A 21,572-nucleotide genomic window follows, 5' to 3' on the forward strand; every position below is an offset into this window, starting at 1 on the left:
ATTATTTTGCTTTTGTATCTTTAAAAATTGCCCTGCTACCTCTAGTGGGAGCCAAAAATAGAGCGAACTGACCTGGTCATTGGGCTGTTCACAGGCCATTGCTTTTGCCCTCAGAGCAGCATGCTTGGAGCTGCTCTGATTTTATGGGGCAGTGTAAGAACAGGTGCTGTTAATACACCCTTGCAGGAACTGATGGCCCACCCTGTCCATGCAAATGTCCCTGTTCATGCAGATGGCCCTCTCTCTGAGATTTGAGTCAGGGCCTGTCTACTTGGGCACATTTAAGGTCTGCAGCAGCACTTTTCTACCAGCAGAGTGACACTACCAGAATTTTGAGGTCTTTATCAATCTATCTGCTGGGAGAAAATGTAAGGTTCTACTGTCAACATACAGCCTAACTAGACACAAGTACAGGGTACAGAATCAGGGTCACTACTTGTTGCCTTATCTCAGAGCTACATTCGTATCTAACAAGGCTGTTTACCAGCACCGGAACCTAACTTTTTCTCACCTATGTTCCCAACTTGAAATGTCTGGATTTTCCACCCATTAATTGAGAATGGGTGAGATCTAGGATGCCTCAATGCTCAAATAGTATCATCTCACTACTTGGTAACAGGTAGAGAGTTAGTAGAGAGAGAAAGTGAATGGTTGAAAATCTGGAATAAAAGGGAGGTAGTCTTTCAAACTCCAGTCTAATTATACTCCCCAGCACTTTGAAATACTCCACTTCTCACAGTCTTAGCCATTTCATGAGTGGACTGCAGCTGCACATTCAAACCTACCTGGAGCTGATCCTAGCCCATAGTGTAGTGACAGATGCTCACTATTGCATCTATCACCCCAGCTAACCTAACATAAGATAGGAATACAATAGCAAAATACTGCAGATGATGAAAATCTGAAATAACAACAGAAAGTGCTGGAAACACTCAGCAGGTCAGGCAGCATCGAAGAGAGGAGAAGCAGAGTCAACATTTCGGGTAAGCTCGAGGAACAGCACCTCATCTTTTTATTGGGCACTTTACAGCCTTCTCCAGTTCAGCAATTTCGGGCTATAAATTGGCCCCTGTATTTCTTCCTTTTTTTCTCGTTTCCTCACATGGTAGCTGTTAATGTTGCTGCCATCATCATCCACACATTATCCAGAGTCATCTTTTGTTTCTTAACTTGTCCCATTACCTTTTGCCTTACACTATCATCCCTTTTGTCAGTCTATCTCTCCTGCCTTCCATCCCATCACAGACCTTTCCTTTGTTCTTTCCTCCCCTCCTCCCTGCCCCTGTTTAAAAATCTCTCCTCCCTAATCTTTTCCAGTTCTGACAAAGGGTTCGACCCGAAACGTTGATTCTGTTTTTCCTCTCTTCGATGCTGCCTGACCTGCTGAGTGTTTCCAGCACTTTCTGTTGTTATTTAAGATAGGAATACCTGGGTTAAAGATGCAGTAGGACAAATGTGAATAAATAATTTAGAAAGTACAAGTGTGAAGAAATATTTAATTGTCATTAAAAAAAACCCAAATAAAAGTATGTCACACTGCTTCTTTAAATTGTGGAAATACTAATGGTTACCTAATTAAATGCTTTCAAGCCATCTATTATATACGTATTTCATATTTCAAATTCACAGAAGTGTGAGTGCCAAAATACTGTACGATGACAATGGATGAAAGATTGAGATTGTGAAAGCCAATTGTGCTATGATCAGAACACTAACAGCATAAGTTAATGTCCTATCCAAATCTTGAAATACCTCTGTGATTGTTGGGAGTGACCTTCAATTTTTGTTAGTCAAAAAAAATTACTATTTAAAAATTTCAGCTAGACTGGAAAAGAATTAGGACAGTTGTACAAAAAGAAACTAAACATTCAATGATCTTTTTCCAATGTTATGATCCATCACACTTCAAGGTGTTCCTTTTTGTTACAGAGGCAAAAACGAGAAAGCCAGACTGAAATTTGCAAACAGCTAGCAACTATCCTTTGATTTGCCTCAAAGGTTTATAGCAGTTATAATTATCTAGATTTGCCTATTTAGACCACTTTCCTATAGGGAGTACTTGAGCAGTTGCCTTAAAGGTGCAGACTAAATTAGCAGCTAACCATCACAACCTGGTTGCAGACCCCAGTCTAGCCTTCAGCAACACCTTGTAAGATCTGCTAGCCTGAAGTCATTTGTCTCTGTATGATTCACAAACATGTTGCCTATACATTTTCCATGGTGAATATTTTACAGTCGATCCAAGGTACTTTATGGCTATTCACATAATAATTAATTAATTACAAAATTCATTATCATGATGTCACTGACAATTAATAGAACTCGGGTGGGACCGATTGTAATAGAAAAGGCTCACTTCCAAAATTAATAGAGAACCCAAGTATTTCCATTGCTACAAACATTGCCTTAATTTTTGAAATCATTCATTTCCAGCAGTATAACAATGAGTAATTGTTGTTGGGAAGGAAGATGATGCTGCGGATTAACAATGATAGCATCAACAGTGACACTCTTATTATCTGTTGCAGGGATTTACAGATGGAGACTTATCAAAAATTCAATATGGTGGAGCAAATGTGTCTGGATTTCAAATTGTTGATTATGATGATCCAGTTGTTATGAAGTTCATGCAGCGATGGTTAGCACTGGATGAGAAGGAATACCCAGGGGGGAAAACAAGCAAAATTAAGGTAGGTTTGCCATCAGTGTTATTTTTGACAACAAATGCACAAAAATGTGACTGCCAAAATACCGTACGGTGACAATGAGAGAAAGGTTGAGTTTGTGAAAGCCAACTGTGCAAGAATCAGAATACTAATTTCAAAGAAGAGCATCGGCGTCCTGGTCAATATTTATCCCTCAACCAGCACCGCTAAAACAGATTATCTGGTCATTATCACATTGCTGTGCACAAATGGGCTATCACGTTTCCTACATTATAACTGTGACTGCACATCAAAGTACTTAATTGGCTCCAAAGCACTTTGGGATGTGTTGGGGTCATGAAAAGCGCTATGTAAATGCAAATTTTTCTTTCTTTACTAGCATTAGTGAGGATCCAGTGCATGCCCCATCCAAGTCTTGAAATGCCTCTGTGATTGTAGGGAGTAGCTTTATATTTTTATTAGTGGAAAATAATTACTGTTTAAAAATTCCCAGCTAGAGTGGCAAAATAATTAGGAGAGTTATAGAAGAAGAATTACGCATTCAATGAGCTATTTTTCCAGTTATTAGGATCATCGTTTCACTGTAGTGATGAATAAATTAGGGCACCATGTCTTTTGTAAATGTATTTTTTTATTCATTCATGGGATGTGGGCGTCGCTGGCAAGGCCAGCATTTATTGCCCATCCCTAATTGCCCTTGAGAAGGTGGTGGTAAAACCGCCGTCTTGAACCACTGCAGTCCGTGTGGTGAAGGTACTCCCATAGTGCTGTTAGGAGTGCCAGGATTTTGACCCAGCCACGAGGAAGGAACGGCGATATACTTCCAAGTCAGGATTGTATTTGACTTGGAGGTGAACTTGGAGGTGGTGGTGTTCCCATGCGCCTGCTGCCCTTGTCCTTCTAGGTGGAAGAGGTCGCAGGTTTGGGAGGTGCTGCCGAAGAAGCCTTGGCGAGTTTCTGCAGTGCATCTTGTAGATGGTACACACTGCAGCCACAGTATATCCTTAAATCTACACAAGATTTCTTCTGTTTGCAATGTGTTACTGACCTAACAAGGGAAGGTTTGCGATCGAGTGCAATGGTTAGAATTTTTGAAAAAAAAGAATTAGTAATCAGAGCAATTCTTACTATGTTTATGATGTCTCCAACATTTTGTGACCATTAACGACTAACCAGAAACTGTCAGCATCTAACTGCTAATCATATTCTAGGAACATCGATGAAAATAGGGACATCTTATACTGAATTAGCAAATAACAGCACTACTTTAAACCACTGTGAAATCAAAACAAAGAATTTGAATGTTCACGCTTGTACCCTGGACGTGCCACTTTTTTTGACAATTTCCATAGCAGGCACTAACTTGAATCTGCCTGACTAAACATTAACTGATAATCTCAATACTGCTAACATGCTCCATTAACCTTCAATCAGAATTAGTGGTTGACTTATTTGTCTTAAAAAGAAAGCGGGCCCGATTTTAACTCCCGGGCAGGAATACAACAGCGTGAGCCAGGTGCCTGTCCGATAGCAGCAGCCGGCAGGCTCGACCGATTTCAACGATCATGTCTCATTAACATGTTGCTTGCCGACTTTCTGACCAAAAGAGCCAGAAAGTGGCTGCACGGCCATTAAAATTGAGCAGCAGGACATTGTCGCCGAGGTCCCACGGGAGCAGGTAAATGTTCCAAGAGGGGAATCCCGGTTGGGGGGTGGTGAAGCCCAAGGTGAGGCTCAGAGGCGTACACCTGCTCCTCCTGGCCCACGAGATTAGCAAAACTTTTTAAAACTTATCTTCATAAGCCTTTTCTAACCCTGGCTCCTGCTCCCAGTGGGGAAGCCATCACTGCTCCTCACTCAGGCCTCAGGCTAAAATAGTAGATTGGGCCCCGATGACGTCATCGGAGGTTTCTACCAGGCGAGCGGAGTTAAAGTCAATCCCGAGGAGCCTGTTGCAATTCAGATCTCTTAAATGGACTGTTGCTACTGATTTTCCGCAGCAGCTTTAAAAATAAGCAGCAATATTTATGTATAAGTTGCAATTACCATACAAATCAAAAGTTCATTGTGACTGGTGATAAGCAGGATTCACAGACAAAGCTGTGGTGCATAGCTGGTCTTATTATAAGGCAGTGCCTTGCATTACAATTTATTATTATCCTGCAACCTAATTTTATGTATTGGCTACATATGAACAAAGATATTCGTTAAACTATCTACCTAGTCAGGAAGATTACACAGATACTCACATATATTACACACAGATTTCCAAATCTGAACCGATGTTAGTTAGACACTGCTGAACATTTTCGTGTGTAAAACATTAAATAGGCTGAAGAGAATGGAAGGCACTAGTTCAGCAGAAAATAGCAAGCAGCAAATCCGGAGCTGCTAATTATCCAAAAAGCTTTGGATCAAAGCAAACGAATTCACTTGAAAATGGACACTGGTTCTTTAATATAAGTATTAACAGTTCCCCTTTCTGCCTGAAATGAGTTCATTCTGTAGTGGAACTGACAGTCTAACAATCATGATTCACAGTATCAGCTAAATCAGCTATCTGTGTGCAGTGCCAGGAAAAAGCTTTCTTTTTCTTATTGCAATGCAATGCTGATTCAGCACAATAACGTCAGTACAGTTCTATGTTTTTTGATTTTGGAGCTGCAGCTTTCTGCCAAAGTAGGCACTCTTTCACTAAAATAGGGCAGTGTCTAATACTGTTTGCAACAATGTAATTCCTCTCTTCCCCAGGATTATTTTGTAATTTATGGCACTCCTACATGTAAGAAAGTGACAGTTTGAGAAATGCTTTCCATGGTTGCTTTGATTTCAGTTCTATTCTGCACAGCCTTATCACAACCATATTTAAATCTGTGCTGACTGAATGCTTGAAACATGTACCTCATCTTTGTTTTATCCTTCAACTAAACTGAGGAAACACTTATACCCAACTTACCTTATGAAAGATGCATACACAAGGCAAAGTGTGACACCACATTTTCAGAGATACATAAGAGGAGTAGGTCATTCGGCCCCTCGGGCCTGTTCCACCATTCAATTAGATCGTGGCTGATCTGTACTTCAAATCCATTTACCTGCCTTTGCTCCATACCAGGGTATCAAAATCCAATGAAGGGAAGTTAACAACCTAGCTCCCTCCCTCTGGGTTCATCGAAAGCACGTATTTCATCAACAAGATCTATTTAAAAGTGATTCTTGGAGGACTCCTACGAAACAAGTTGTTTCTAACACGTCCACCCGCCACTGTGAGTAACCAGTGACATGAATCATGCAAGACACTGAGGCCTAGAAATTCAGTTTGGGGCGGCCAGCTCGCTCGCGCCCAGAAAGTACCGCTGCGCGCGGAGCCACTTGCGCCCGCCGGAAATTCAGTTTCAGCGCCCCAACTCGAAGGCGGCCGCTATTCAAGGGTTTCGGCGCCCCCGCTTGGGGCGCTGAAACTGAATATCGGCGCGCTAGGTGCCGCAGCGCCACCCGCTGCGGAGCGGCAGGCTGCGGTACTGCAGGCCTTCCTCCCTCTCTTAAGGGGGAGGTGCCTGCAACAGCGAGATTGCCGCTCGCTAGTGCCGGCAAATGAGCCCGGCACCACGGAGAAGTGCCGGGCTCCCGGAAAACAGCCGGCAATGCCGCGGGGGGGGGGGTGGAGGAGGCCAGGGAAGGAGGTGCGGGCAGGCGGCCGCCGAAAAAGCGGCCGACTGCACCTCCGCCTTAACTCGCCCCACTAACGCTACAGGACGGCCCCGTTTTCTGATCGCTGTTTGCGGCCGCTGCGGAAGAGGCGGCCGCAACTAAATATGGTGGTCAGGGCGGTAGCGGGGCACTGCGCACACCAATGACGTCGTCGGTGGCGGCGCAGCGCTACTGGCTAACGCCGCCATTACCGCGGCGCTGAATATCGGCGAAAGCTCAGCAAGTGGTGCAAAAGCCCTCTTTGGGCGAAAACTGGGCGCAAAGCCTACTGAATTTCTAGCCCTGAGACCCTCAAAGGTATCTTTGCATCCAAAATATATTCCCAATATTTGACCTTTTTCCTTGGAAGTTACAAAAGTGCTATAATCATGATATGAAGCAATATCTTTACATCTGCTTCCAATTAAAGCAGTATTATTCTTTTTTGGCTATCTACTGTACCCAAACCTATTTAGAAGGAACTTCAGCAAATGAAAATTCTGCATTGCTGTTAGACTTGCTATGGCCCTGCCTCCCTACAGAACAGCTGGAAGGATAGACACAGTAGTGATTCTAATGTACCTGTCACAATCTCTCCTCATACGTCATTCCTGCCATCCCAGGTATCAGCCTGGTGAATCTTCGCTGCACTCCCTCCATGGCAAGAACGTCCTTCCTCAGGTAAGGCAACCAAAACTGCACACAATACTCAAGGTGTGGTCTCACCAAGGCCCTGTACAACTGTAGCAAGACATCCTTGTGTCGATTGGGCTTATACTCACTGGAGTTTAGAAGATTGAGAGGGGATCTCATCGAAACCTATAAAATTCTGTCAGGCCTGGACAGACTAGATGCAGGAAGGATGTTTCTGATGGCCGGGGAGTCCAGAACCAGGGGTCATAGTCTAAGGATAAGGGGTAAGCCATTTAGGACTGAAATGAGGAGGAATTTCTTCACCCAGAGAGTGGTGAACCTGTGGAATTCTCTGCCACAGAGGGCGGTGGAGGCCAGTTCATTAAGTATATTCAAGAAAGAGTTGGATATATTTCTTAAGGCTAAAGGGATCAAGGGATATGGGGAGAAGGCAGGGACCGGGTACTGAAATTGGATGATCAGCCATGATCTCATTGAATGGCGGAGCAGGCTCGAAGGGCCGAATGGCCTACTCCTGCTCCTATCTTCTATGTTTCTATGTTCCTGTACTCGAACCCTCTTGCTACGAAGGCCAACATACCATTTGCCTTCTTAACCGCCTGCAGCACCTGCATGCTTACCTTCAGCGACTGGAGCACAAGAACACCCAGGTCTCTTTGCACTTCCCCTTCTCCCAATCTATTGCCATTCAAATAATAATCTGCCTTCCTGTTTTTGACACCAAAGTGGATAACCTCACATTTATCCACATTATAGTGCATTTGCCATGTTTCTGCCCAATCACCCAACCTGTCCAAATCGTACTGGAGTTTCACGACATCCTCCTCACAGCTTACCCTCCCACCCAGCTTTGTGTCATCTGCAAATTTGGAGATATTACATCCAATTCCCTCGTCCAGATCATTAATATATATTGTGAACAGCTGGGGTCCTAGCACCGATCCTTGCAGTACCCCACTAGTCACTGCTTGCCACTCGGAAAACGACCCGTTTATTCCAACTCTTTGCTTTCTGTCCGCCAACCAGTTCTCTATCCAAGTCAATACCTTGCCCCCAATCCCATGTACCTTAATTTTGCACACTCATCTCTTATGTGGGACCTTATCGAAAGCCTTCTGAAAGTCCAAATACACCACATCCACTGGTTCTCCCTTATCTATTTTACCAGTTACATCCTCACAAAATTCCAGTAGATTAGTCAAGCATGATTTACCTTTTGTAAATCCATGTTGACTTTGTCCGATCCTGTCACTGCTTTCCAAGTGCTCTGCTATTACATCTTTTATAATGGACTCTAGCATTTTCCCCACTACCGATGTCAAGCTTACCGGTCTATAATTCCCCGCTTTTTCTCTACCACCTTTTTTGAATAGTGGGGTAACATTAGCTACCCTCCAATCCATGGGTACTGTTCCAGAGTCTATCGAGTTCTGGAAGATGACCAGCAATGCATCTACTATTTCTAGGGCCACTTCCTTAAGTACCCTGGGATGTAGATTATCAGGCCCTGGGGATTTATCGGCCTTCCGTCCCATCAATTTTCCTAACACCATTTCCCTACAAATACTGATTTCTTTCAGTTCCACCCTTTCATCAGACCCTATGTTCCCCGGCATCTCTGGGAGGTTATTTGTGTCCTCCTTTGTGAAGACAGAACCAAAGTATGAATTTAGTTGGTCTGCCATTTCTCTGTTTCCCATTATAAATTCCCCTGATTCTGACTGCAAGGGACCTACGCTTGACTTCACCAATCTTTTTCTCTTCACATATCTGTAAAAGCTTTTACAGTCAGTTTTTATGTTCCCTGATAGCTTACTCTCATATTCTATTTTCCCTTTCTTAATTAATTCCTTTGTCCTCTTTTGTTGAATCCTAAACTGCTCCCAATCCTCAGGATTATTGCTTTTTCTGGCCAATTTATATGTCCTCTCCTTGGATCTTATGCTATCCCTAATTTCCCTTGTTAGCCACGGTTGAGTCAACTTTTTTGTTTTATTTTTATGCCAAACTGGGATGAACAAATTCTGTAGCTCATCCATTCGGTCTTTGAATGTTTGCCATTGCCTATCCACCGTCAACCCTTTGAGTGCCATTTCCCAATCAATCCTACCCAACTCGCTCCTCAGACCATCGTAGTTTCCTTTATTTAAATTGAGGACCCTAGTCTCTGAGTCAACTACTTCATTCTCCATCTTAATGAAGAATTCGATCATATTATGATCGCTCCGACCCAAGGGGCCTCGTACAACAAGATTGCTAATTAACCCTTTCTCGTTACATGATACCTAGTCTAAGATGGCCTGATCTCTGGTTGGTTCCTCGACATATTGGTCCAGGAAACCATCCCGTAAACACTCCAGGAATTCCTCCTCCCACAGTATTGTTACTAATTTGGTTGGCCCAATCTATATGTAGATTAAAGTCACCCATGATGACTGCTGTGCCCTTATTGCACGCTTCTTTAATTTCCCTTTTAATGCCATCCCCAACCTCCGCCTTACTGTTTGGAGGTCTATATACCACTCCCACTAATGTTTTTTTCCCCTTAGTATTTCTCAATTCTACCCATACAGATTCCACATCATCAGAGCTAATATTCTTCTTTAACCAGTAATGCTACCCCACCTCCCTTTCCTTTTTGCCTATCTTTCCTGAATATCGAATACCCCTGAATGTTGAGTTCCCAGTCTTGGCCATCCTTGAGCCACGTTTCCGTAATCCCAACCAAATCATATTCGTTTACCTCTATTTGCACAGCCAATTCATCCACCTTATTACAAATGCTCCTCGCATTAAGACACAAAGGCCTAGAAATTGGGTTGGGGCGCAAAAGTTTCCTGAGCGCAGGATTTAGCGCAGCGATCGGAGTAATTCCAATCGCCAGAAATTCAGTTTCAGTGCCGCTCGAGGGACACGGGGCGAGGCTCAAGGCACCCCACGTCCCTCTTAGGGCGCTGAAACTGATTATCGCAGCGCAACGTGCCGCAGCGCCACATGCAGGCCTTCCTCCCACTGTTAAGGGGGAGGTGCCTGCAACAGCGCGATCCCCGATCGCGAGTGCCGGCAAATGAGCCCGGCACCAAGGAGAAGTGCTGGGCTCTCGGGAAACAGCCGGCAATGCCACGGGGGGGGGGCGGCGGGGTGGTTAGGAGGCCGGGGACGGAGGTGCTGGTAGGCGGCCGCCGAAAAAGCGGCCACCCCGCACCTCCACCTTAACGTGCGCCACTGCCGGCACAGTAAGGCCCCGTGAACCGGGTGCGGGTAGCGAGCGGCGCAACTGCGGCGTTCGCTACCAAATATCGCGAACGGGGCACGAATGGGGCGCTGCGCACACCGATGACGTCATCGGTGGCGGCGCAGCGCAAAAGCCTAACGCCACCATTAGCGCCCCTACTGAATATCGCAGGAGACGCAGCCAGTGGCGCTACAGCCACTGACTGCCTCTTTAGGCGCTAACAGGTGGCGCTACTCACCCAATTTCTCCCCAAAAGCCTTCAGGCTTGTTTTTTTAATGCTCTTAGACCTATTACAATTATTATTTACTGTGGCCACGTTTGATTTAAACCGTTGATTTCTCTGACTGCCACTTTTGTTTTTCTCCTTCCTATCTTTTGCTTTTATCCCTGTTTCCCTTTCCTCTGTCTCCCTGCTCAGGTTCCCAACCCCCTGCCATTTTAGTTTAAACCCCCCCGAACAGTGCTAGCAAACCTCCCCGCAAGGATATTTGTCCCGCTCTGGTTCAGGTGCAACCCGTCCGACTTGTACAAGTCCCACCTTCCCCAGAAACAAGCCCAGTGATCCAGGAAACTAAAGCCCTCCCTCCTGCACCAACTCTTTAGCCACGCATTCATCTGCTCTATCCTCCAATTCCTATACTCACTAGCACGTGGCACCGGGAGTAATCCAGAGATTACAACCTTTAAGGTCCTGCTCTTTAATCTGCTACCTAGCTCCCTAAATTCTTGCTGCAGGACCTCATCCCTCTTCCTACCCATGTCATTGGTCCCAATGTGAACCACGACCTCTGACTGTTCACCCTCCCCCTTCAGAATGCCCTGCAGCCATTCAATGACATCCTTGACCCTGGCACCAGGGAGGCAACAAACCATCCTGGAGTTACGTTTACGGCCACAGAAACGCCTATCTGTTCCCCTTACAATAGAATCCCCTACCACTCTTTTTCCTCCTTTCCTGAGCAGCAGAAGCACCCCTGGTGCCAGGAAGTTGGCTGCTGCTGCCTTCCCCTGGTAAGTCATCCCCCTCAACAGTATCCAAATCGGTATACCTGTTTGAAAGGGGGGATGGCCACAGGGGTCCCCTGCACTACCTGCCTGCCTCTACTGCTCCGCCTGATGGTCACCCATTTCTCGTCTGCCTGTGCAGCCCTAACCTGCGGTGTGACCAACTCACTAAACGTGCAATCCACGACCCGCTCAGCATCGTGAATGCTCCAAAACTCATCCATCCGCAGCTCCAGCGCCTCAATACGGTCCGCTAGTAGCTACAGCTGGATGCATTTCTGGCACACATGGTCGTCAGGGGCAGTGTCCCTGAATTCCCACATAAAGCAAGAGGAGCATAACACGGGGCTGGACTGTCCTGACATGACTTACCCTTTAATTAATTTAATTAAATCAATACCACCAATTAAAGATCTACTCTAGGGTGCTTATTTACCAACTGTCCCCACTACACCACAGAGACCCTAGAAAATAAAAACCGCAGAATTTAAGCTTGGAAAAAAAAAGAGAAAGAGAAAATACTCACCAACCAATCACTTACCTGCTTTCTGGTGACATCACACTTCAACTACTTTTTACCTCTCTCCCGCTCTTGGAGCTCGGAGATTGGAGATTGGTACGCCTACCTGGTCCTCGGGGTCGCTTTCATAGCCGCTCCGCCGCCGCCTCTGCTTCCCACACAGGTTCGACTCTGCTCTGGGGCCTACCTGGTCCTGGGGTCGCTTTCATAGCCGCTCCGCCGCCGCCGCCTCTGCTTCCCACACAGGTCCGGCTCCGTTCTGGGGCCTACCTGGTCCTCGGGGTCGCTTTTATAGCCGCTCCGCCGCCGCCTCTGCTTCCCACAGAGGCCCGACTCCGCTCTGGGGCCTACCTGGTCCTCGGTCGCTTTTATAGCCGCTCCGCCGCTGCCGCTGCTTCCCACACAGGTCCGACTCCGCTCTGGGGCCTACCTCATCCTCGGGTCGCTTTTATAGCTGCTCCGCCACCGCCTCTGCTTCCTACACAGGTACTACTCCGCTCTGGGGCCTAGCTTGAATGTTCTTAAAATTGTATTCTTTTAATTGCCAGATTATTGGAGGCAGAACTGCAATATTAAATATTGAATTCCAACAGGCCTGAATTTTAGCAGGCCTAAAAATGGATAAATCCCCAGGCCCGGACGAAATGTATCCCAGGCTGCTGTGTGAGGCAAAGGAAGAGATTGCGGGGGCTCTAACACACATATTCAGAACCTCTCTGGCCACAGGGGATGTGCCAGAGGACTGGAGAACCGCTAATGTAGTTTCATTATTCAAGAAGGGGAGTAGGGAAAAACCGGGGAACTACAGGCCAGTGAGCCTAACATCAGTGGTGGGAAAATTATTGGAAAAAATTCTGAGGGACAAAATCAGCCTCCACTTGGAGAGGCAAGGATTAATCAGGGATAGTCAACATGGCTTTGTCAAGGGAAGATCATGTCTGACTAATTTGATTGAATTTTTTGAGGGGGTGACTAGGTGTGTGGATGAGGGCAACGCAGTGGATGTGGTATACATGGATTTCAGTAAGGCCTTCGATAAAGTCCCGCACAGGAGACTGGTCAAGAAGGTAAGAGCCCATGGAATCCAGGGTGCCTTGGCACGTTGGATAAAAAACTGGCTTAGTGGCAGAAGGCAGAGGGTGATGGTCGAAGGTTGTTTTTGTGACTGGAAGCCTGTGGCCAGTGGGCTACCACAGGGATCGGTGCTGGGTCCCTTGCTGTTTGTGGTCTATATTAATGAATTGGATATGAATGTAAAAGGTATGATCAGTAAGTTCGCGGATGATACAAAAATTGGTAGGGTGGTAAATAGCGAGGAGGGTAGTCTCAGTCTGCAGGACGATATCGATGGGTTGGTCAGATGGGCGGAACAGTGGCAAATGGAATTTAACCCGGAAAAGTGCGAGGTGATGCACTTTGGGGGGACTAACAAGGCAAGGGAATACACAATGAATGGTAAGACCCTAGGCAAGACGGAGGGTCAGAGGGATCTGGGTGTGCAAGTACACAGATCCCTGAAGGTGGCGGAACAGGTGGATAAGGTGGTAAAAAAGGCATATGGGATACTTGCCTTCATTAGCCGAGGCATAGAATATAAGAGCAAGGAGGTTATGATGGAGCTGTATAAAACGCTGGTTAGGCCACAGCTGGAATACTGTGTGCAGTTCTGGTCGCCACACTACAGGAAGGATGTGATAGCTTTGGAGAGGGTGCAGAGGAGATTCACCAGGATGCTACCAGGGCTGGAGCGCTTCAGCTATGAAGAGAGACTGGGCAGATTGGGTTTGTTTTCCTTGGAGCAGAGGAGGCTGAGGGGGGACATGATTGAGGTGTACAAAATTATGAGGGGCATAGATAGGATGGATACTAAGGAGCTTTTTCCCTTAGTAGAAGGGTCAATAACTAGGGGGCATAGATTCAAGGTAAAGGGCGGGAGCTTTAGAGGGGATTTGAGAAAGAACTTCTTCACCCAGAGGGTGGTTGGAGTCTGGAACTCACTGCCCGAAAGGGTTGTGGAGGCTGGAACCCTCACAACATTCAAGAAGCATTTGGATGAGCACTTGAAATGCCATAGCATACAAGGCTACAGACCAAATGCTGGAATATGGGATTAGATTAGACAGGGCTTGATGGCCGGCGCGGACACGATGGGCCGACGGGCCTCTATCCGTGCTGTATAACTCTATGACTCTATGATAACATTACAAATTTAGTAATAGGAATGTAGGAACATAGGAACAGGAGTAGGTCATTGAGTCCCTCGAGCTTGTTCCACCATTCAATGAGATCATGGCTGATCTGCGACCTAACTCCATATACCCGCCTTTGGCCCATATCCCACAATACCTTTGGTTAACAAAAAGCTATCAATCTCAGATTTAAAATTAACAATTGATCTAACATCAATTGCTGTTTGCAGAAGAGAGTTCCAAACTTCCACCATCCCTTGTGTGTAGAATTGTTTCCTAATTTCATTTCTGAAAGGTCTGGCTACAATTTTTAGACTATGCCCCCTAGTCCTAGAATCCCCAAACAGCAGAAATAGTTTCTCTCTCTCTATCCTATCTGTTCCCCTTAATATCTTGAAAACTTCGATCAGGTCACCCCTTATTTCCGATGGAATACGTGGCTAGAGGAATGGTGCAAGGGGGAGGGATTCAAATTCCTGGGACATTGGAACCGGTTCTGGGGGAGGTGGGACCAGTACAAATCGGATGGTTTGCACCTGGGCAGGGCAGGAGCCGATGTCCTGGGGGGGTGTTTGCTAGTGCTCTGGGGGAGGGTTTAAACTAAAATGGCAGGGGGTTGGGAACCTGAGCAGGGAGACAGAGGAAAGGGAAACAAGGATAAAAGCAAAAGATAGGAAGGAGAAAAACAAAAGTGGCAGTCAGAGAAATCAACGGTTTAAATCAAACATGGCCACAGTAAATAATAATTCTAAAAGGTCTAAGAGTGTTAAAAAAAAACAAGCCTGAAGGCTGGGGCCTAGAAATTCAGTAAGGCCCCGCCAGGTCTTCAGCGCCCGAAATTTAGCGCTCGCCCGGATTCCCGCAGCGCCCGCCTGAAATTCAGTTGCGACGGGCCAAGACGGAGGCGGGCGCTACTGCAGGGTTTGGCCGCCTCGCTTGGGGCGATGAAAGTCTATTTCAGGCGTCCAGCTGCCGCTGCGCCACCCGATGCGGTGCGGCAGGCTGGGGTACTGCAGGCCTCCTCCTTCTCTTAAGGAGGAGCTGCCTGCAGCCGTGAGATCGCCGCTGGATTCCCCCGGCAAATGAGCCCGGCACCACGGAGAAGTGCCGGGCTCGCGGGAGTCAGACAGCAATGCCGCGGGGGGGTGGTGCAGGAGTCCGGGGAGGGAGGTGCGGCCATGCGGCCGCCGGGAAAGCGGCCGGCCGCCCCTCCACCTTTATGCGCCGGCCTCTCGGAGCTGCAAGGCCCTGTTTTCCAAACGACGTTTGCGGCCGCTGCGGGCGAGGCGGCCGCAACTGAATTTGGCCTTCGGAACGGAATCGCGTTGGAACCGGGGCGCTGCGCACACCGATGACGTCATCGGTGCCGGCGCAGCGCTACCGGCTAACGCCGATGTTAGGGCCCAACTTAATTTCGGGCACTAAAAAACTTCCGGCGCAACCCACTCTTTCGCCCCTAAGTGGGCGCAAACGCAACTGAATTTCTAGGCCTTTGTGTCTTAATGCGAGGAGCATTCGTAATAAGGTGGATGAATTAGCTGCGCAAATAGAGGTAAATGAATAGGATTTGATTGGGATTACGGAAACATGGCTCCAGGGTGGCCAAGGCTGGGAACTCAACATTCAAGGGTATTCAATATTCAGGAAAGATAGACAAAAAATAAAAGGAGGTGGGGTGGCATTGCTGGTTAAAGAGGGGATTAACACAATTGTAATGAAGGATATTAGCTCTGATGTTGTGGAATCTGTATGGGTAGAAATTAGAAATACCAAGGGGCAGAAAACGTTAGTGGGAGTGGTATATAGACCTCCAAACAGTAATGCAGAGGTTGGGGATGGCATTAAAAGGGAAATTAGAGAAGCGTGCAATAAGGGCACAGCAGTTATGGGTGACTTTAATCTACATGTTGATTGGGCTAACTAAATTAGTAACAATACTGTGGAGGAGGAATTCCTGGAGTGTAAACAGGATGGATTCCTGGAGTGTAAACAGGATGGTTTCCTGGACCAATATGTCGAGGAACCAACTGGAGATCAGGCCATCTTAGACTGGGTATTATGTAATGAGAAAGGATTAATTAACAATCTTGTTGTATGAGGCCCCTTGGGTCGGAGCGATCATAATATGATCGAATTCTTCATTAAAATGGAGAGTGAAGTAGTTGACTCAGAGACTAGGGTCCTCAATTTAAATAAAGGAAACTATGATGGTATGAGGAGCGAGTTGGGTAGGATTGATTGGGGAATGTCACTCAAAGGGTTGACGGTGGATAGGCAATGGCAAGCATTCAAAGACCGCATGGATAAACTACAGAATTTGTTCATCCCAGTTGGGCATAAAAATAAAACAAAAAAGGTGACTCAACCGTGGCTAACAAGGGAAATTAGGGATAGCACAAGATCCAAGGAGAGGACATATAAATTGGCCAGACAAAGCAGTAAACCTGAGGATTGGGAGCAGTTTAGGATTCAACAAAGCAGGACAAAGGGATTAATTAAGAAGGGGAAAATAGAGTATGAGAGTAAGCTATCAGGGAACATAAAAACTGACTGTAAAAGCTTCTATAGATATTTGAAGAGAAAAAGATTGGTGAAGTCAAGCGTAGGTCCCTTGCAATCAGAATCAGGGGAATTTATAATGGGGAACAAAGAAATGGCAGACCAATTAAATACATATTTTGGTTCTGTCTTCACAAAGGAGGACACAAATAACCTTCCAGAGATGTCGGGGAACATAGGGTCTGATGAAAGGGAGGAACTGAAAGAAATCAGTATTTGTAGGGAAATGATGTTAGGGAAATTGACGGGATTGAAGGCCGATAAATCCCCAGGGCCTGATAATCTACATCCTAGGGTACTTAAGGAAGTGGCCCTAGAAATAGTAGATATATTGCTGATCATCTTCCAACATTCGATAGAATCTGGAACAGTTCCCATGGATTGGAGGGTAGCTAATGTTACCCCACTATTCCAAAAAGGTGGTAGAGAGAAAACGGGGAATTACAGACCGGTAAGCCTGACATCGGTAGTGGGGAAAATGCTAGAGTCCAGTATGAAAGATGTAATAGTAGAGCACTTGGAAAATAGTGACAAGATCGGACAAAGTCAACATGGATTTATAAAAGGTAAATCATGCTTGACTAATCTACTGGAATTTTTTGAGGATGCAACTGGTAAAATAGATAAGGGAGAACCAGTGGATGTGATGTATTTCGACTTTCAAAAGGCTTTCGATAAGGTCCCGCATAAGAGTTTAGAGTGTAAAGTTAAGGCAGATGGGATTGGAGGCAAGGTATTGACTTGGATAGAGAACTGGTTGGCAGACAGAAAGCAAAGAGTTGGAATAAACGGGTCTTTTTCCGAGTGGCAGGCAGTGACTAGTGGGGTACCGCAGGGATCGGTCCTTGGACCCCAGCTATTCACAATATATATTAATGATCTAGATGAGGGATCTAGATGTAATATTTCCAAGTTTGCAGACGACACAAAGCTGGGTGGGCATGTGTGCTGTGAGGAAGATGCCGAGAAACTCCAATATTATTTGGATAGGTTGGATGATTGGGCAGATGCATGGCAGATGCAATATAACGTGGATAAATGCGAGGTTATCCACTTTGGTGTCAAAAACAGGAAGGCAGATTATTATCTGAATGGCAATAGATTGGGAGAAGGGGAAGTGCAATGAGACCTGGGTGTCCTTGTGCACCAGTCGCTGAAGGTAAGCATGCAGGTGCAGTAGGCGGTTAGGAAGGCAAATGGTATGTTGGCCTTCGCAGAGAGAGGTTTTGAGTACAGGAGCAAGGATGTCTTGCTGCAATTGTACAGGGCCTTGGTGAGACCACATCTTGAGTATTGTGTGCAGTTTTGGTCACCTTTTCTGAGGAAGGATGTTCTTGCCATGGAAGGAGTGCAGCGAAGCTTCATCAGGCTGATACCTGGGATGGCAGGAATGACGTATGAGGAGAGATTGGGTCGATTGGGCATATACTCGTTGGAGTTTAGAAGAATGAGATGGGATCTCATTGAAACTTATAAAATTCTGACAGGACTGGACAGACTAGATGCAGGAAGGATGTTCCCGATGGTCGGGGAGTCCAGAACCAGGGGTCACAGTCTAAGGATAAGGGTAAGCCAATTAGGTCAGAGATGAGGAGGAATTTCTTCACCCAGAGAGTGGTGAACCTGTGGAATTCTCTACCACAGAAGGCAGTAGAGGCCAATTCATTAAATATATTCAAGAAGGAGTTGGATATATTTCTTAAGGCTAAAGGGATCAAGGGATATGGGGAGAAAGCAGGGACAGGGTACTTAATTTGGATGATCAGCCATGATCTCATTGAATGGTGGAGCAGGCTCGAGGGGCTGAATGGCCTACTCCTGCTCCTATCTCCTATCTTTCTATGTTTCTATATTAACCTCATAAATTCTAGGGAATACAACCCTAATTTGTGTAATCTATCATCGTAACTTAACCCTTGAAATCCAGGTAACAACCTGGTAAACCTACACTGCACTCCCTCCAAGGGCAATATATCCTCCCTAAGGTGTGGTGCCCAGAACTGCTCACAGTACTCCAGGTATGGCCTAACCAGGGTTTTGTATAGCTGCAGCATAACATCTACCCCCTTATATTCTAGTCCTCTAGATATAAAGGCCAGCATTCCATTAGCCTTTTTGATTATTTTCTGTACCTGTTCATGACATTTTAATGACCTATGTACCTGGACCCCAAGTCTCTTTGGACCTCCACTGTTTTTAGCTTTTCACCATTTAGAAAGTACCCTGTTCTATCCTTTTTAGGTCCAAAGTGGATGACCTCACATTTGCCTACATTGAAATCCATTTGCCACAGTTTTGCTGATTCACTTAATCGATCAATATCCCTCTGTAATTTTATGCTTTCATCTACACTGCCTACAGTGCTGCCCATGTTTGTGTCATCAGAAAATTTAGATACATGACTTTCTATGACATCATCGAAGTCGTTAATAAATACGGTGAATAGTTGAGGCCCCAACACTGATCCCTGCGGGACAGCCCTAGTCACATCCTGACAATTTGAGTACATACCCATTATCCCTACTCTCTGCCTCCTGCCGCTCAGCCAATTTCCTAACCGGGTCAATAATTTGTCCTCAATTCCATGGGCTTCTACCTTAGTTAACAGTCTCTTATGAGGGATTTTATCAAATGCCTTCTGGAAGTCCATATAAATAACATCCATAGACATTCCCCTGTCCACTACTTTAGTCAACTCTTCAAAAAATTCAATTAGGTTTGTCAGGCATGACCCACCTTTCATAAATCCATGCTGGCTCTCTCTGATCAACTGAAAATTTTTGAGGTGTTCAGTCACTCTATCCTTAATTATAGACTAGTAATTTCACGACAAATGTTAGGCTAACTGATCTATAATTCCATGGTTTCCCTCTCTCACCATTCTTAAATAGTGGAGTGACATGCACAATTTTCCAATCTAAAGGAATGGTTCCTGAATCGAGAGAACTTTGGAAAATTATAGTTATAGCATCTGCAATGTGCTCACCTACTTCCTTTATATCCCTGGGATGGAAACCATCTGGTCCTCGGGATTTGTCACTCTTTAGTGCCATTATTTTCTTCATTACTGTTGTTTGACTTACTTTAATTTTATTGAGTCCCTGTCCCTGATTCACTATTAGTTTCCTTGGGATGTCTGGCATGCTGTCCTCTTCTTCTACTGTAAATACTGACGCAAAGTAATTATTCAACATGTCCGCCATTTCTTTATTATTGACAATATCACCGCTTTTAGCTTTTAAGGGGCCAACATTGCTCCTGACTAACCTCTTTTTCCTAATGTAATTGTAAAAAAAATCTTCGTGTTCATTTTGATATCGTTTGCAAGTTTCTTTTTGTTCTTCCCCTTTTGTAGCTCTTACTATGTTTTGTGACTTTTTGCTGTTCTTTGTATCTTTCCTATTCAACAGGATCTGTACTATTTTTTGCATTTTTGTATGCCCTTTCCTTTAGTTTTATGCTGTCCCTCATCTCTTTAGTCATCCATGGCTGGTTTTTTTTGGCAAGTAGAGCTCTTACCCCTCAGGGGTATAAACTGGTTCTGTATCATGTTAAATTATTTTTTGCACAGCTCCTACTGATCTTCATTTTACCCATTAACAGATTTGTCCAGTTTACTGTGGACAGTCTCTCTTCCATCCCGTTGAAGTCGGCCTTACTTAAGTCTAGAATCTTAGTAGCTATTTTGCGTTTCTCCCTTTCAAATGCTACGTTGAACTCGATCATTTTATGATCACTATTAGATAAATGTTCATGCACTGTTAGGCTGTTAACTAAATCTGGCTCATTACTCATTACTAAATCTAATATGGCCTGCCCCTTTGTTGCCTCTAGGACATATTGTTGTAGAAAACTATCCCAGACACACTCAAGAAATTCAGTACCTTTCTGACAGGTGCTAGTCTGCTTAACGCAATCTATATGAAAGTTAAAATTCCCCATTAAAACCACTCTGCCTTTGCTACACGCTTGTCTAATCTCTGCATTTATACAATCTAGCACTTCACAGCTGCCAAAACACAACTCCAACTACAGTCTTAAATCCTTTCCGATTTCTTAATTCTACCCATAAAGTCTCCTCCTTTATATCCTCTTATCATTGAAGTGATTTAATCCTTAATCACTAAAGCTACTCCTCCCCCTCCACCATTTTCCCTATCTTTCCTGTAGACCTTATAACCTGGTATATTTAGTTCCCGGTCCTGATCGTCTTGCAGCCATGTCTCAGTAATGGTTCCATGTCATACCCTCCAATTTGAATTCACGCCTGCAGTTCATTCAATTTATTCCATATAAAGAATGCTTATTTGGGCCACACACCCAAGCCTGTCATTCAGCTCTAATGTTTTACTCATATGTTTCTTATTTCTCTCTCCTGGTTGAATCACTTTACACCTTTTAGTTTTCCCTTTATCTGTAGTGCCTAAAGTACAATTTCTGACTGTTACTCTACTCTCTTCCCTTTCGTTTGTTTTTGAACTACTATTTGCACTAGTTTCCACCTGAGCAGCACCGCCCCCCCCCCCCCCACCCCATTTACTAGTTTAAAGTCCTTGTGACCACCCTATTTATCCTTTCCGCTAGTACCCTGATCCCAGGTCCACCAGGGTCCTAGGTGGAGCCTGTCCCAATGGTACAGTTCCTTCCTGTCCCAATACTGGTGCCAGTGCCCCATGAAATGGAAGCCCTCTTTCCCACACCACTTCTTTAGCCACATGTTCACTTCCCTAATCAGCTTATCCCTACGCCAATTTGTACATGGCTCAGGTAATTATCCAGAGATTATGGGCTAGAAATTGACTTTGGGGCGGCCAGCTCGCTTGCGCCCAGAAATTACCGCTGCGCGCGGAGCCACTTGCGCCCGCCGGATATTCAGTTTCAGCGCCCCAAGTCGAAGCCGGCCGCAAATCAAGGGTTTCGGTGCCCCCGCTTGGGGCGCTGAAACTGAATATCGGCGCGCTAAGTGCCGCAGCGCCACCCGCTGCGGAGCGGCAGGCTGCGGTACTGCAGGCCTTCCTCCCTCTCTTAAGGGGGAGGTGCCTGCAACAGCGTG

General features: G+C 45.6%; 1 protein-coding gene across 9 annotated transcripts in view; it reads left to right on the forward strand.

Annotated features, from left to right (window-relative positions):
• Window positions 1–21,572, forward strand: part of gria2b (glutamate receptor, ionotropic, AMPA 2b) — a 193,991-nt gene that overhangs the window by 145,241 nt on the left and 27,178 nt on the right. For all 9 annotated transcript variants that reach the window (XM_086010547.1, XM_086010556.1, XM_086010563.1 and 6 more), the window contains exon 6: window positions 2,529–2,690. In XM_086010547.1, the coding sequence (XP_085866673.1) occupies window positions 2,529–2,690 (162 nt within the window). The remainder of the gene's footprint in view (window positions 1–2,528; window positions 2,691–21,572) is intronic.

The sequence above is a fragment of the Somniosus microcephalus genome, chromosome 2 (genome assembly GCF_052327205.1).
Source record: "Somniosus microcephalus isolate GS21.2 chromosome 2, FLI_Smic_1.0, whole genome shotgun sequence".
Classification (NCBI taxonomy): Eukaryota; Metazoa; Chordata; class Chondrichthyes; order Squaliformes; family Somniosidae; genus Somniosus; species Somniosus microcephalus.